Genomic DNA, 15,354 nt, shown 5'->3' with positions numbered 1-15,354 from the left:
TCCGTGAAACCTTCCCTCGAAGTCCACAAAAGTAAAAATGATGTGTGAAAAGTTGTATAGTTATGGGGTCACATTGTTCTAAAATTAAGTCATAACATTACGCAGAACTATACATCGTAATAGTTTAATAAGGGAAGATAGTCTGAATTAAAAAAACAATAAACTTAAAAAAAGATCATCGTGCCTTTTATCCTGAAAAAACAAAAGCCTACTATTCTTTAAAAACTGGCATTATGTGCCATAAAAAAATAAATTAAAAAGTACAATTTTCTCTATACAGAAACAGGATTCTTTTTTGCCCCTGTAATAAAAGACAGCTTTTGTTGTTGGGTTTGTGTCACATGCGACATGTCACAATCACCACAGAGGTTTTTATTGGCCCAAAGCTAGGGAGAGGTAATTGAATTAGTGTCTTGTTTTATTGGCGCTCCGGTTCTCATATGTAGAGGAATGCACTTCAGCTCCCGAGAACCTCCAATAAACTCAAGTTGATGAAGTCTTGCACAAGGTTGTTGCTGCAATTGTGCATTTCGCAGTGACGTGCAATGAAAAGTTCACAACTGGGAAAGTAGTGACTCCTCTGGAGTTCGATACAAAAATATGAACCCAAAAATTAAGATTAGCCGATATTTCAATTATGACCCTAATTGAAACAATTTCTCAACCTTCATTATTTGTTTTTTGGTTTTTTAATTTTTTTTTATAATCTCACTTTTTTAAGTAAAAAAAATGCATTTGGTCTGACCTTTGTATTTAAATTTATGAGAGAAACGTTTGCAAAATTACCTCTTTGGTCTGGTGTCATAACCGCATGCCTGGTGCTTGGAACAAACCATTCTGTGTTAAAATGGGTAAAGAATTTGATGAGTAAGATTCATGTTTTGGAGACAAACACAGTGACCCCAATAAAAAGCAACAGAGAACTGAAATAGAAAGAAATTGAAGCGTAGATTGCTGTTTGTTTGTTTTTAAATCTTCATATGCAGTGAATGGGAGGGTCTGTCTCCCATGCATGCCCTGACCGCACGTCTCCGGGATTGAACCTATTTGCACATCCTTGTGTTGCGGGGAGGTCGTATGGGTGTGGGAGGGGTTTCAGACAGAGGCATTTGAAAGTTATTTCGTGCTGCAGTAATCTGTACACACGTCACAGAGGTGGGTGGGGGGAGGGGGGGGCTTGTTGTCATGGGATGGGCGCTCAACGTGTCTCAGCAATGTTTCAAGATAGACGCAACCTATCACGAGTCCACTGACGCAGACATGGGAGGGAACAAGTTGATCTCTTCACTGACATATATATATATATATATATATATATACTGTATATATATAACATTTACTTTTGAATTCCTTTATCACAATAGTTTTCTAAATTAAATAAATTGTGAATTTAATGTTTTTTTATATAATTGAAAGTTAAATACATTCATTATATGAGAATGTCAAAAATAACAATTTTAGAACAAAATGACGCTACCTCAATATATATCAACACTTCATTGTGTGAACAGGACAGCTCAAATATTGTAAGCGCCCTATGAAAAATATTCATCCGCAAATTGTTTTCCCTTTTGATCAGAAGAGCCCTTTTAAAAATGCTGTTTTCCGTTTTTATAAATAAGAGAATTTGAGGATACTGTATATTATTTTCAGTGAAAGGTAATGAAATACTTTCTGCTGTAAAGTAAAAAAACAAAAACAAAACACTATTAATACTATTATTATGTGGTAAATAATACTGCATTCAAAAGTGTCTTTAAATTTAAGACAATTAGCAGGATTTTAGCATATCTTCAATCTTTTTTTCCCATCACAAATTTGGACGTATTGCCATATTTTCATTATTATGCATCTACACTTGCTGATGCAATTGTCTCTATGGACAGGATGCTGCCATCTGGACTCAACTCAACTCTATATATATATATATCTATATATATATATATAGATATATATATATAGAGACAATCTCCGCTGTCTACAAAGTGCTGTACACATAGCAAAAATAATTCATACAACACACAACACAGCAATAAATTAAGTCAAACTAAAAATCAAGTCTCGTGTAGAGTCAAAGACTAAAAATGAGTTTTAAGACGTATTTTCAAAATAGACAGTGAGAGGGGCTTGCTGTACGGTCATATATCATCAGATGTGTTTTTATCTCCGTACCCATCACTTGTATGGGACATGCACAGATTAGGCTGACACAGTTGATGCTCCTGAGAGGTGAGCGAGTGAGAAAAGGTCGTGATGTAATGCAGGCAAAGCTCAGCTTTTTGGATTACTCTCAATTAGGCCGCAGCTATTTTTCAAGTAACCCTTACACAACCTATAACGCCATGAGTTTACCTTCTGCCATGTACCAATAATCCCGAAGGCCCCTCTTGACGCAAAGGACGCATAAATTGGAATGCTTGCAGTATGGATGAAAAACAGTTTCCAAGAACATGGAGCCTAATTTAGACAAACGCTATTTAAAAATGGATACCAGGTTAATTTACAGTACTTTTATTTGATTTATAAGAATATTCACCACTAAATTACATTTAAATGTGGTTCCAAGTCCTGGAAATGGGCTGTGGCATTATTAGGATTTGGACAAAAAGTCCACACTAAAATGATTTTTGCATTGACTCCTATGCATAAATTCCAAACCTAATCCAAATTTGCATATTTGTGTGTGTGTATTATATTTCCTGTCCTTTTTCTACTGTGTGGCGCAACAGAGGTTGCCAGGGTAACAGCAAAGTCAACATGATAGATATTTGCCCAATTAGTATGTGGCTTGGGGGTCACATAATATTGTTGCACAAAAATAAGGTAATTATTACAGCCTGACATGCTAAGATACTACAAAAAGAGGTGTGAATTCTATTCTTAACCATGCCGGTGTTAAACATAGACTCCGGTCAATTTTACAAGCTATTGTTGTGAGCGAGCTTTACAAGAACTTTCAATATGTCTCCAATGTTGACAATCAAAGACCACACATCTAATGTGGACATTTCAAGCAAATAGTGTTTGCCATCTCTGTATGCGTATGACACCATTCTTCTTCTTCACGAATGAGGCGGTTAAAAAAAAATTCAACATTGATAACTCATGAATTCGAAAGCATCTGCATTAAAGCAATTCCTGATGCTGGATGGCCTCTTCTCGATTTTATGACTGTTGCTCATGCATGGAAACACACAACAGTATAATGTAATAGCGTAGTCGCAGTGTATAATTTCACTGCGCACCCATTTTAAAAACAAGCAATCCATCTTGTTGAATGGACTGCGGTCATATCGGTTCAGAACTTGTACTGCATGTCAAATGAGCCTGACGGCAGATGCATACTTTTATACATCACGTGAATTAAAACGAGTAAGTTTCTATGGGGAGCAAATATCCTTTTATCAACTGCTTTACATGTACAGTACTCCCATATCAAGTAATATCACAAAAATAAGATGCACCGTGAACAGTAATTGATTTTTTTTGGTTTCAGAACTACTGTGATATTGATTCCAGTGAGTTTTTAAATTGCTCTTTATGTGAAATTATTCCTGAATTTCCTCTACGATTTAAGTAGAATGGGGAAAAATGTTGGGTTGGGTGCACTAGAGCTTTTATTCAAATTCATAATTTTTGAGGGCAAGTGACAGGTATGTATGTGCTCTGTCAGCAGGGATTGGCTCCAGCCTAACGAGAACAAATGGGACAGAAAATGACTGTCGGGTGAAAGTAGCTTCTATTATTGACTTTGTTGTTGACAAATCATCTTTCATGTTACTTTGAACCTTTTTAAAAATATTTTTTCCCCCAATGAACACATTAACGAAAGTGAGTGGTGTTAAAAGATGCATGTTGTATTATAATCTGGAGGCCTACATGTTTTTTTTTTAAAGATTTGAATTGATGTGTGTACACTATCTCAGTTAAATTATATTCTGAAATTTCTAGTCAACAGTGTCATTCCTGAGTCATGTGTGCTTCCTTATGCAACACTGAATGATCTCGCTTGTTCTGGTCACTAAAATAGCACTGAGCCCAATTAGCGGCCACGTGTTGTGTGACCACAGAGGTGGACGTGTACCTGTGTGAGAGGGATTAGCAGTCAGCGTATAAAAGAGATGCCAGGAGACCAAACGGCACTGAATCGCCAAGTGAAGAGCCGAGAAGAAGTGAGACACACAGCACCCGCTGGTAAGAGCCAATCCTCTACCTTTACGTTACAGCAAACTTTGAAAGGGAACTGTTACAGTCGTAGTAAACATATTTGCGGAGTCGGGTACTATTTAAAATATATTTGTTGGGTCTTACTGTAATGTTTCTTTAACTTGTGATTTTATAGTTAAACAGCTGTGAACTGATTTGGCTTTCTTGGCTTGCTTTTCTTGTGCGTCTTTTATTATCATTTATTTTTTTAAAAAGAGTGATATTTCCAATTACTATTATTTTGGATGTTAATAATGGTAACATATAATCTACTCACTTTTGAAACCAATTTGTTCAAACATGGCACAAAAAAAAAAAAATCTGAAAAACAGATTACGATTTTAATTCACTGTCCAGCATACAAATTACATTGGATGTATGTTCACTTGAGTGTCATTTCGGAATGAGTTAAATTTGAGCTAATCTGGCGTTGAGTCACTTGAGGAGTAATCTTGAAAGCCGCCCGAGTCAAAAATAGGCGAAGCTGTTTGGTAACACACATTTATAAGACTTCGTGACGACACAAGCATTGAAGCAAAACAAGACTTAGCACCTCTTAAACTGTGCATCCAGAAATTAACAATGGCAGACACAGCAGTTGCAACCCCCGCCGACAAGAAGGCACCCCCCAAGTTCAAGCAGAGGACCACCCGCACCTTCAAGAGCAAGGCCCCTAAGCCCGGCCAGAAGGGGTGAGTTAACAGCAAATGTGTCATGTAGCGTGTGCATACCTTTGACGTGACCCGTTTGCATCCATGCAGATTCGGAGACGACATCCCCGGCATGGAGGGTCTGGGCACAGACATCACGGTGGTTTGTCCTTGGGAGGCCTTCGGTGACATGGAGCTCAGTGATCTGGCCAAATACGGAATTGTCTAGAAGGCTTCCTGAAGCGTTCCTCTTCTCAGCGGTCTATACCTCACACCTCTTCTCCACTTTCCCCACCACCACTTGTCCCAAACGACCTGATGTCTTTCTTGTGTTAGGCACAACATGGAACCTTGGGAAACTTTCCAAGTGTCCCACTGGATCCCAAATTGTTAAAATATGCAAACATATTTAAATAAGCTTTAACTGAGGATACTGAAGTATCACTTTGCACTTATTTAATCACTACCAGCCCCCGTTGCCCATCCTTACCCGCCTTTACCACTCCATCGCACCCCCGCCCTTCTTCTTGTACAGCTATTTGTGGAAGAAATATATTTTTATGAACTATGCGAATGACAACTTGGACAGTGTCTTCTGTAGGAATGGGAGTTACAGTTGAACAGAACTGTCAATAAATGTTCCTAAATAACAAGTGCTTATTGTCGTGTTTTCTATCCATCTTTCTAAAGGTATAGATCCAGTGTGACTTAACACTAACACAGAAACGTTTGTTAGATTATACTGTCGTGAACAAACAATGCTGCTTTTCTCAGTACATTGACTCAAAAAACCCCCCCAACAACCTTGAACATTGGGATAGATCGACTACTTTTATCATTACTACTAATATAAAAAGGTTAGCATCAACCTTTAGTTCACAGAAAAGTACAAGTTGAACACAAATGAACGTAGTCAGTATGTACTGAACGTGTTTTAATCGCGTCTGCTTCCCCCTAGTGGACGGTATTGTCATTGTTGCCACAAACAGCAAAAGTGCCGGCTCACAAACTGGGATTGCGACCCAGTCGTCATCACTTTTCTCCTTTTTACAGGTTGTTTGTGAGGAACATTTTAACACTCGTAACCAATCGCACATGCGTGAAAAAAAATGAACCGCTATGAATATGGCCATACATTCATTTCCTGTAGCTTGAGCTGGAGGCTGTCCCATCTTACTTTGGATGACAGCTATGGCGCACCCTGAACTGAACTCACACACAGATCTACGCACAATTTGATTCTTCATGAACTGTAACATGCATGTTTTTTTTTCTTTAAATGCAATTTGTGAATGAGAGGAAGCCAAAGTACCCAGAGATGCATACTCCCGACAGGAAGGCGTGCATCTCGTGCTGCTCACTATTAATAGTAAAACATAAATGATAATGCAGTACAACCTAAACTTTAACAACAAATACAAAAGTAAATGTTTAACACTGATCACATACGGTAAGAGAAAAAAGTACACCACTAAAAGATGAAAACAAAACAATTGTTAATCTTAACACTTTCATGCACCCAGTAACCTGATAACATAAGATGTCCACTGAGAAAAGAAAAAAAAAGACAAGAGCCATATCACAACAAAACAATTTTATATAAAACATTTTAAATAGACAGTCAATAAGAAAAAAAAACAATGGGAGTCAAAGGGAGGGTTGGGGTTTTGAGAGTTCTAATTGTCCACTTCTAATTGTCAGGAGAACAGAGTGGCAGGAGAACCATGACTAAATCAAGCTGCCATACTTTTTTTTTAAAAAATAAATCTCCAGGCTGCCACCCTGTGCTAGTATTTACCAGGGTCCTGACCGCTAGCTGTCATCAGTCATGGCGTTAATTTAAATGATGAAAGATGCAAATGTCTCAAATGTCAAATACAAAAGACACAAGTTTCATGCAAAACTACAATTTTTTTTGTTTTTTGTTTTGTTAAACTTGACAAGTAATCGCTCATGCTGGTTTATCCATGCCTTGACTAACCACATTTGAGAGCATTTTGCAGTTGGTTAACTAGAATGTGCTGTGGACTCTTGTTAGCATCTTTGGCTAGTCCTTTTTGTGTGTGTGTGTGTGTGTGTGTGTGTGTACAGTCCAGCGCACATTCTATAGCTGAATGGAGATATTTTAAAAAGAAATTACCTTTTTTTTAATGAGCAGCATATTAAAAAAAACATAAGAGAAATCTGCCAGGTTTCACACAATTTAAAACAATCTGATGTGTGCAGATTTGCACAATTGAAATGATGTGACAAAATGTGACATTGAATTGAACCAAAGTAGTGCTTTCCACCAACTCATTCATTTTCACCTGAAAATGTAGAGATGAGGAAAATAACATTGGGTATATTGTGATGCATGTTCAAATATGACGCTAAATAATCCCATAAACAAAAACAACAACAGTCTGCTAGTGTTACATGCATACCATTAGTTCTCCTCTTGGTATGATTTTATCAAGACATTCACGCAAAAAAAAAAATAACAACAACAACAACAAAAAACAAAACAAAAAAAACCCAGAAACAAAAATAAAAATTAAAAACAAAAACTAATAATAATAATAAAAGCTTGAAATTTAACTTGCACCTTTTTAGGAGGAACAACACTTGCGGATATAAAAAAGAAGACAAAAGTAAATAACGACAGCAACGGGATCATCCAAGATTATGACATTAACATAGATAATATATTTATACATTTATTCCAAAAAATGTGCTTTCTACAAATCTTTGGAACAAAAACAAAAAGCCAAAAAAAGCCACATTTTGAAATATAGAATAGAATAGTATAGAAATATGCACAATAGTAAGGTGTTTTGCATTTATTAGATTTTTTTTTTCTCCATGAACTTGACAGGAATCTCTCTCTCACACACAATTATAACCTATATTGTTTTACAGGAAGACTTAATCGGTATTGGTGATGTTGCTCGTTAATTATGGGGACTGAGGGAACAATCTACCGTCTACATGTCGAATACTTGAAATAGTTGATTCAAAGCAAATCAAAAAACATAACTCCTCCAAATAAGAGTGCCGTTGGCGTAGTGTTGCCGTTTTTGTGTGTCGTGGCATATGCACAGAAGTGTGCGTACTCTAAAGATGCGAAATACGGCCAAGAGGCAAGATTACTTTACAGGTGCTTATTTTCACTTCTTAAGGCCTCAACATATTCCAATGAGGATTTAGTAGGATCTCATACAAAAACAAACTAATTAGTCGAAGCAGAAATTTGGCGTGCTTCAGTTAGATTTTATCAAGTGGTTAAATATCTCCGTGCAGCTTCATTTTGTTATTGTCTCATAGATGCCATGCCACAATTGATCATAGAAAAAAACCCTTCTCATTTCTCCCTTCAGATGGCACCAGTAGGTGGTTGCAAGTAGCCTAAGTACCTTCACTACGTATGACTGATATCGCCACGTCACAGGAGACATCTTTTTCACGACAACCACCACCTGGCAAGTGGGCACGGCATCTGTACGGCTAATAATTCAAATGGAGTGAGGTGCTGCTCTCTTGCCGAATGGAGCAAAAAGCTTCTTAACAACGTCCTGTAACACAAACACGCACCTGATGTCCAGAAGAATGATAAGAAAAAGCAGAACTAACCTTCTGCGAGGGAGCCTGTACTAATTGCTATATTTGCTATAATATGGTATTTTCACGACCAAAAGGCACACTTTAAACTCTTCAATATTCTCCAAAATGTACGGGGTGCCTAATAATGCGGGTCGGTCGCCTTGCGTATGCACCAAGTTCCAAAATCTGTGAACGCTGTTGTGTGACTTTGATGGGGTGTCTGTTTGACTGCCCCATGTTGTGCCGACGCGCTACTTATATAGAGGAAAGGCGGGCGTAATTGAGGACAGCATGCGGGCGTTCAAGTGGGCGTGAAAGAGGACGCTAAAGGCACGGCCACAGTCGGTGTGTCTAGAACGTCCATTGTGCTAAACAATGCCCACGCTCCCGAAGCAATCGGTTACGTGAAGGACCACGGGAATTGAGCACGAGAGAATTCAAGATCAACTAATACATCGTGCTTCGTGCTTTCGTTTTATGAAATGGTGCCACTTATCCATCTGGGCATGCACGACTGTGGAGCAGAAACATCTGGCGGATTACAAGTAAAAAACTGGCCATCTTCCGCTGCTAATGGAGTAAAAAGTGTCATGTCCTGTGTTATATTAAATAAAGATGCTTTCTTGGAGACTTGAATCCTTCAGTCTATCGCTCTGCAGGCCTCACTTGGCTTTCATGACCGACTGTTCTGTCAACCAATTCCCACATTCCTACATACCCGCTTCGGCGATGGCAAGTGATGAGGGACAAGCATACTTTGCATTTTGAAATACAACAAAAAGACTGCTGACTAACACATCCAGCCCAACCACACCACCAACATGGACGAGGTGTAGCTCACTTTCAACATCCCGGTGAACCACATTGGGGGGAAGAAGAGGACCGGCACGGTAGCGATACGCACAACGGGGCAACGTGAATTCGGCTTTTACTGTTGTGCTCGGTTGCCATGGGGATGGACAGAAACGGCCAAAGTGAAGTTATGTGCGGCGTGGGAGCGATGGCGAACACGGGTTTACTAAGACTGGAAGGTGGCGCCGGGTGAGTTACGCCACAATTTGTGAATGGATTGCGGTTGCTTGGGCTGATGTGTCGGCTTGCACTGTTGTTCGAGCTTTCACAGAAGCCGGCGTCATTTCTGAAGAGCCGCACGGCAACGAGACTGACTCTGACAATGACGCGAGGGATTGTGAATTGACCTAGCTGTTCATTTTGGACACACAAGATTTGAGGAGGAGGATTGAGCAGAAAAAGGATGTGAATATATTGTTATATGCTTCAAGAAAGTACAACCGCTGCGTTATTAAAAACATACGCTACTGTGCATGCATGCGACCGGATTTTTTTAAGCTACCGTACGTTTTATCATGCCTATAATAAAACGCGTCTTGTGTATGTGTTAAATACAGAGATAGCACCCGCAAGTGATGCTACGCCTTTGAATACGGTGTGCCATATGGTCGTGAAAATACGGTATTATTTGTTCTAGATATTTGAATTAGGTATTTGTCGATAAAATGCTTTTGATTGAAAATAACGCACTTGTACAAATAACAAAGCCGTAACCCTAAAACAGTTGAGTCACTAAACCACAACATGGCCCTTATTTGGGGAAAGAGGGAGTTAGTAAGCTTTTCTGTTATTTCTTTTTTTTTTTTCTATCCTACCAAATTTTGGATGAGAGCACATTGGACCAATACTTAGCCAGCAAAGTGTAGCTGACGTCAAGTGGGGGAAAGAAAAAAAGAAAGGAAAAATTAACAATCAGGATACTAATTGCAATGATTATAAATTTGGTAACTTTGACTCTAAACTAATTTATTTGCATATCATAATTTAAAGGTTCACCGTTTCCGTATAGTGAGAAAACTTGAGGTAAGGACCAGTGCTTAGAAAGCCTCCCATCCCTCAGCTTTCAGTCATCTTTTCAAGCTGCCAAGTTCAGTCTCTGTGTCCCGCCGGCACACGGTGGGAATGGGAATCCTCTCCTTTACTAGTCACAATCCATCAGCGAGTTTTTTTTCCCCTCGCGTCTTACTGCCACAGCTGAGCTTGAGCGTGCGTGTCTTTCTCAAAGACGTCGGACAAAAGATTCATCGGTAAAAGGAAATAGCCTTTGGAAGAACATCTGGGCTCCATCACAAGTCTTGTGCTGCTGAGTGCGGAAGGACTGAAAAGGGGGACTATAATACAGCCGTGCAATAAGGGAAGGTGGCTACTTTTGCCTTTTTTTTTCTCTTCGTATTTTTCTTTTTAATGTAAAGGTCACCTGTCAGTCTTTGATACAGCATTCCTCTATTTCTGTGTATATAAGAAAACTTGGGACTTCTCTGGGATGGGAACTTGGTGCGGTTGAGTCCAAGCTGGGTGCAGTGCACTTTCACAACAACAGAGGGAGCACTTTCAGATTAACTCGCAGCAAGAGCTCCAGGGGAATGTAGTGTCTTTAATAAGGGGTGAATCTACTGTAGCCCCCCCTGTACAGCGTGGCCTGCGAACAATAACACTCATTCAGTAAATGGAGGAGTCCAGAAAGCAGGGATTGACACATACTGTCTGAATTAAAATACACTCAAATAATAGGTTTTCATTTGGTGGAAAAAAAGAATCTTAGTGCGTCGTCGCCCAATATTGTATCTTGATTTAGGTTTTTTTCTCAATGCTAAATAAATCAAATGATTAACATAGCTCTTATAATTGGAAGTTGCACATTCAAAAAAATATTTTGGGGGGGTCTAATTCCAAACGTTACATCATGCACCTATTTCCAAGACAGCTGATTTATACCAATAGGGCTTATTTTTTGTGAGAATCTTTTTGGCCAGTGTGTGAACTACAAAAACTGTAGATGCTGCCCACTCAATAAATTCATTGTAAATCGTTTTCACTTTTACAAATGTTGAGATATTGCTCGGATCTTTGTTATCAAACCCTTAAAAAAAATGAAAGGCTGGACTAACCATTATCCTTGATTTCAAAACTAGTTACCCATCAATTTTAATGTATTAGTAATAATACAATGAAGTGATTGCACATCAACATGGTCATGGTTGGTCATGACAGCCCAATGAGGAAAACCATAACTGCAATGTGACCATGCCAAAATGAGCTTGCTCGCCCTGGTTTAAATTACCGGTACGGTAAGTGCAAGTGACTCACCATAGCTCCAACACCATAAGCAGCTGGGGCAAGTGCAGCATGGTAGGGGTCAGCTGTGTAGACTCGTCCGTAGCTTCAGGAGGGGCAAAAAAAATTACACTTCAATCATGTTTTTTATTCGATTTTTATATATATATACTGTATATGTATATATATATGTGTATGTTTTTTTTAAACTAACATGTACTCAAAGAAACCAGCACACACTAGGGGCAAGACATCAAGGTCAACAGTACAACATTTAGAGCAGAAAGCCTTACTTTTTTCTTTATTTAGCATTTTCCTCCTTTCTTTAAATTGTCTCCAGGTATTTCGGGAGCTGTTATTTTGCTCCTTTTCTGTTCCTGTCAGATCTCCCTGACCTTCCTTTCCAGTGTAGGACAGCAGAGCATTCTGCGCCAAGTTTCAGACTCAGCAGCATCACAAGTGGGTATGCCTTTGTTTCCTCCAAATTTTCCAAGTATGGAGAGCATTTTGAGATTTTTTTTCCCCCAAATCTACCCGAATATGTTTACTCCACAATGGATCCAGTATGTGCGCAGTCGCTTTACATTGTCTGATGGGAGCAATGGAGTGTGATGTAACCGACCCAAATGTACTGTAAAGTGAAAAACAGTCAATGTGATGTAGTGCCCCACGGTGACAGGATTGAAAAAAAAACAATCAATAAATGAATGTGTAAATTATCAGGTCGGCCCACTCACCTGTCACTGTAAGCTGCAGCCGCTGCCGCCGCCGCAGCTGCGGGTGTGGCTACAGCCGTCGGCTGGGCGTAACGGTACGCAGCGTAGCCTCCCTGCGATGAGGCAATGAGAAAGAGGTACGTGGTAGACAGAGATTTGTTAAAATCTTGCTCGACATTGTGCGCACAGTAAGAAGCCACCAGCCAACTACAGGGTTGCAGTGTGAGGAAAAGGAAAAAGATTAACGAGCAGACAGTCAGCAAAAGACTAATCTGGTGCAGCATTCACAAGGATGTAGCTCAGGCTCTTTGTGGCTCTCTCCCTCCATGACTAACCCACGCAAAAAGATCCATTAATTGTGTCTCATGTCCCCCCCCCCCCCCGCCCCCTCATTAAGTTGGGCATGGAGGGAGAAAAATTCTTAATATGTGACCCTACCAAAAACATACAGTTAAAGAAAAGAAAACAGTCATTTGTTCACTATGGACACACAAAAACACAACAAGTGTGCATTTCTCACTCACACGCACAAGAAAACAAATTCAGGTTGCCGAGCGACAAATCACAGACACAGCATGCTTTTCCCCAAACTCTGATCTGAGCAGTTTATGAGACCAAACATCCCTCCATCAACACAGAACTGCCGCATTCTAGCCTAAAGATCAGTCACGACCAAATCCCCGCATTCAGGAGCAGCACACACACGTTTGCGTCGCAAGGGTCTCGGGGAAGACTGGACCCGCGGAGGTGAGGGAAAAGGGGCGGGGGTCAAGAAGGAATGTGATAAAGGAAGGAGGTGAAGAGGAGGTTAACTGAGAAGTCAAGAGGGGAAAAAAAGGATGGTGGATTTGAGAAAATGTCCAATAGAAAAAGTGTGTGGGCGAGGAGGATTTAAGCGTTGGGGGTGGGGGCGGGGTCAGCCTTATCAGTACAGTATGTGTGCATGCCGACACTGATTTGAGTTAGCATGCCACAAAGTGAAACACACAGGGAGACTCCTGGAAGGGGTCAGAATCAGCTTCATCACCAAACTAATTACAGAACACCTCAAATTGTTCCACTCACTTCTTGTCCTGCCTCTTCTTCACTAGAAGATTTTTCTTGTGTGTGTGTGTGTGTGTATATAACCTATTTTTCTACAAAAACATCTGCATAATGTACTATTTTCACAGTTGACTATGACTTCAATATTTAGTATTGCTGTATTTTTTGGCCTGAAGAGCAATTTCACTATACTTAAACCAAGATGTTGAACCAACTAGTTGATTGCTCAGGTACAGAGACTCGCCAGTCTGCTGCTGTTGCCAGATTACAATAATCAGTGTAGCAACAAAATGCCCAACCAACAAGGCGACAGTCTTCACACGTCTGCATGGGTAGATGAGTACAAACATAAGCGGGTTTTGGAAGAGCGGTACAATTTTATGATAACAACAAAATGATTTCATCATAGAAATTGGTGTGTCGGTGTATAGTATTGTATGGTTGCTATTAGCGTGTGTAAATGGTTGACCAAAAATTAGACAGGGTAGCATGGTCACTAGCAAAATATGCAAATCCTTTTCTCAAGTACAATTAAACAAGAGTAAGTTAGAAAGAGCGAAACAAAAAAAAATATATATATTTTTTTTTAGCCTGGCTACAATGTCCCGTCTTTGAACACGCTATGCTATAGAACACAAGATGAGACTGTCCAGCTCATTGAAGAGAAAAACAGTACGTAGGGATGCCACCAATTACATTTACATTCAGTGTAATGGTGACTTGTATTTTTTTTTTTTAATAATTTGTTTTTAATGTCGGTCTGTCAAAATGCATTTGCTGTAAAACCAGTCCATATCGCAAAAAAGGTTGAGGACCGCTATACTGGGCAGAAAAAAACAAAACAAAACGTCATGACGTCATTGGCGAATAGACTTCAACTCCACTTGAATCACATTCTACTGGACTAGAACATGTTTTAAGTTCTTCCAACCTTATTTACTACCCGGTTACTTTATTTGGCGCTGTCATCAGCAAGGAGGGCAGTGCAACAGCATCTGCATTCACCAATCAGTTTATTCGACACACCTACAACATTTCAAAAGATTAGCAAGGACGAAGGTTCAGCTTTGAATGACACTGTACGCAGGCTCTTTGATTTAATCATTTTCAGTATTACCACCGAACAAGTTATTAATGCACTTGTAATTTGCAGTATTCTAAATCCAGCATGTACAGCACTTTGTATGCAGTGATGGCGGTTTAAAGTGCTCTATAAATACAGTTGAGTTGAGTATTCTAAATCCAAAACATTAGCCTTTTAGTTTTTTAATGGGTACTTAACAGCTTTCCATGATGGTTTACTTTTACATCAACACAAACTGCAAACACCAAACACCACCTGTGCAGTAAAAATTGAATATCCTGCCTTTTTTTTTATTAACTACCTCCAATGCAAAATACTCCCACGAGTAAAATAATCCACTGATAGCTTTAATTTCGTCAGCTACAGTATTTTTATCAACATGAATTTAGTACTAAAATTTGACAATAAAGTTGTACATCCTCATCCTTGCGCATCTTCAACTGGAGAAGCAATTTGCTGACTGAATGTTTTCTTCATATTGTATACACGTATTTGTAATTGACATGTTCATACTGTATTACATGTTCATGTTTTTACCTCTATAAATGTTCATACTGTATTATACGTCGTAGTTGGCGGCCATTTTATGGGAAATGGTTCCAACGAACTACTGTTATGACATCCAGATTCGTTCTGTCCCCCGGGGTACGTTGTAACGAGGTTCGACTGTATATCCATCTCCTCCCTGGTGTAAGACATTTTCTCCCCCTTCCGCAATTCCACCCTTGTCAGAATTCAGTGAGTTAGTAGAAGAAGACAGAGAAGGCATCTCAATCTCAGATGGTCAAAAAATGTCTAGCAGCACGCAGTCATTGGCGACGAGGAGGATGCACACTGGCTCTCGCATGGAGAGTGTCAACCCTACCTGAGGCAATCTGCCACTAATGTCCTGAAACACTAGTCTACAGAGAGAACAGAAACAGCTCTTGTCAACCTGTTCACGCAC

At 39.5% G+C, this 15,354-nt stretch overlaps 2 protein-coding genes across 8 annotated transcripts in view; one reads left to right on the top strand and one right to left on the bottom strand.

The window, feature by feature from the left end:
- The first annotated feature begins 4,045 nt into the window (after positions 1-4,045).
- On the top strand, positions 4,046-5,509 carry LOC147200200 (retinal cone rhodopsin-sensitive cGMP 3',5'-cyclic phosphodiesterase subunit gamma-like). The gene is made up of 3 exons (XM_086119388.1): positions 4,046-4,194; positions 4,780-4,898; positions 4,968-5,509. Exons 2-3 carry the CDS (start codon positions 4,789-4,791, stop codon positions 5,083-5,085), a joined length of 228 nt encoding a protein of 75 aa, XP_085975514.1. The 5' UTR covers positions 4,046-4,194; positions 4,780-4,788; the 3' UTR covers positions 5,086-5,509.
- Positions 5,510-5,775: 266 nt separating this feature from the next.
- The window catches only part of rbfox2 (RNA binding fox-1 homolog 2), a 39,120-nt gene continuing 29,541 nt past the window's right edge, over positions 5,776-15,354 (bottom strand). For 3 of the 7 annotated variants that reach the window (XM_086119384.1, XM_086119382.1, XM_086119387.1), the window contains 3 exons: positions 12,302-12,393; positions 11,598-11,670; positions 5,776-10,929 (listed from right to left, as the gene is read on the bottom strand). In XM_086119384.1, the coding sequence (XP_085975510.1) occupies positions 10,885-10,929; positions 11,598-11,670; positions 12,302-12,393 (210 nt within the window). In that variant the 3' untranslated portion in view covers positions 5,776-10,884. Of the gene's footprint in view, positions 10,930-11,597; positions 11,671-12,301; positions 12,394-12,588; positions 15,311-15,354 lie in introns of those variants that run through there. The other 4 variants (XM_086119385.1, XR_015101772.1, XR_015101771.1 and 1 more) reach the window with 4 other exon arrangements.

This window comes from Hippocampus guttulatus, chromosome 9, assembly GCF_054856545.1.
Source record: "Hippocampus guttulatus isolate MCC_2025c chromosome 9, RoL_Hgut_1.0, whole genome shotgun sequence".
Classification (NCBI taxonomy): Eukaryota; Metazoa; Chordata; class Actinopteri; order Syngnathiformes; family Syngnathidae; genus Hippocampus; species Hippocampus guttulatus.
The sequence above is the reverse complement of the archived record's forward strand: the minus strand, read 5'-3'. Positions and strand labels throughout refer to the sequence as shown.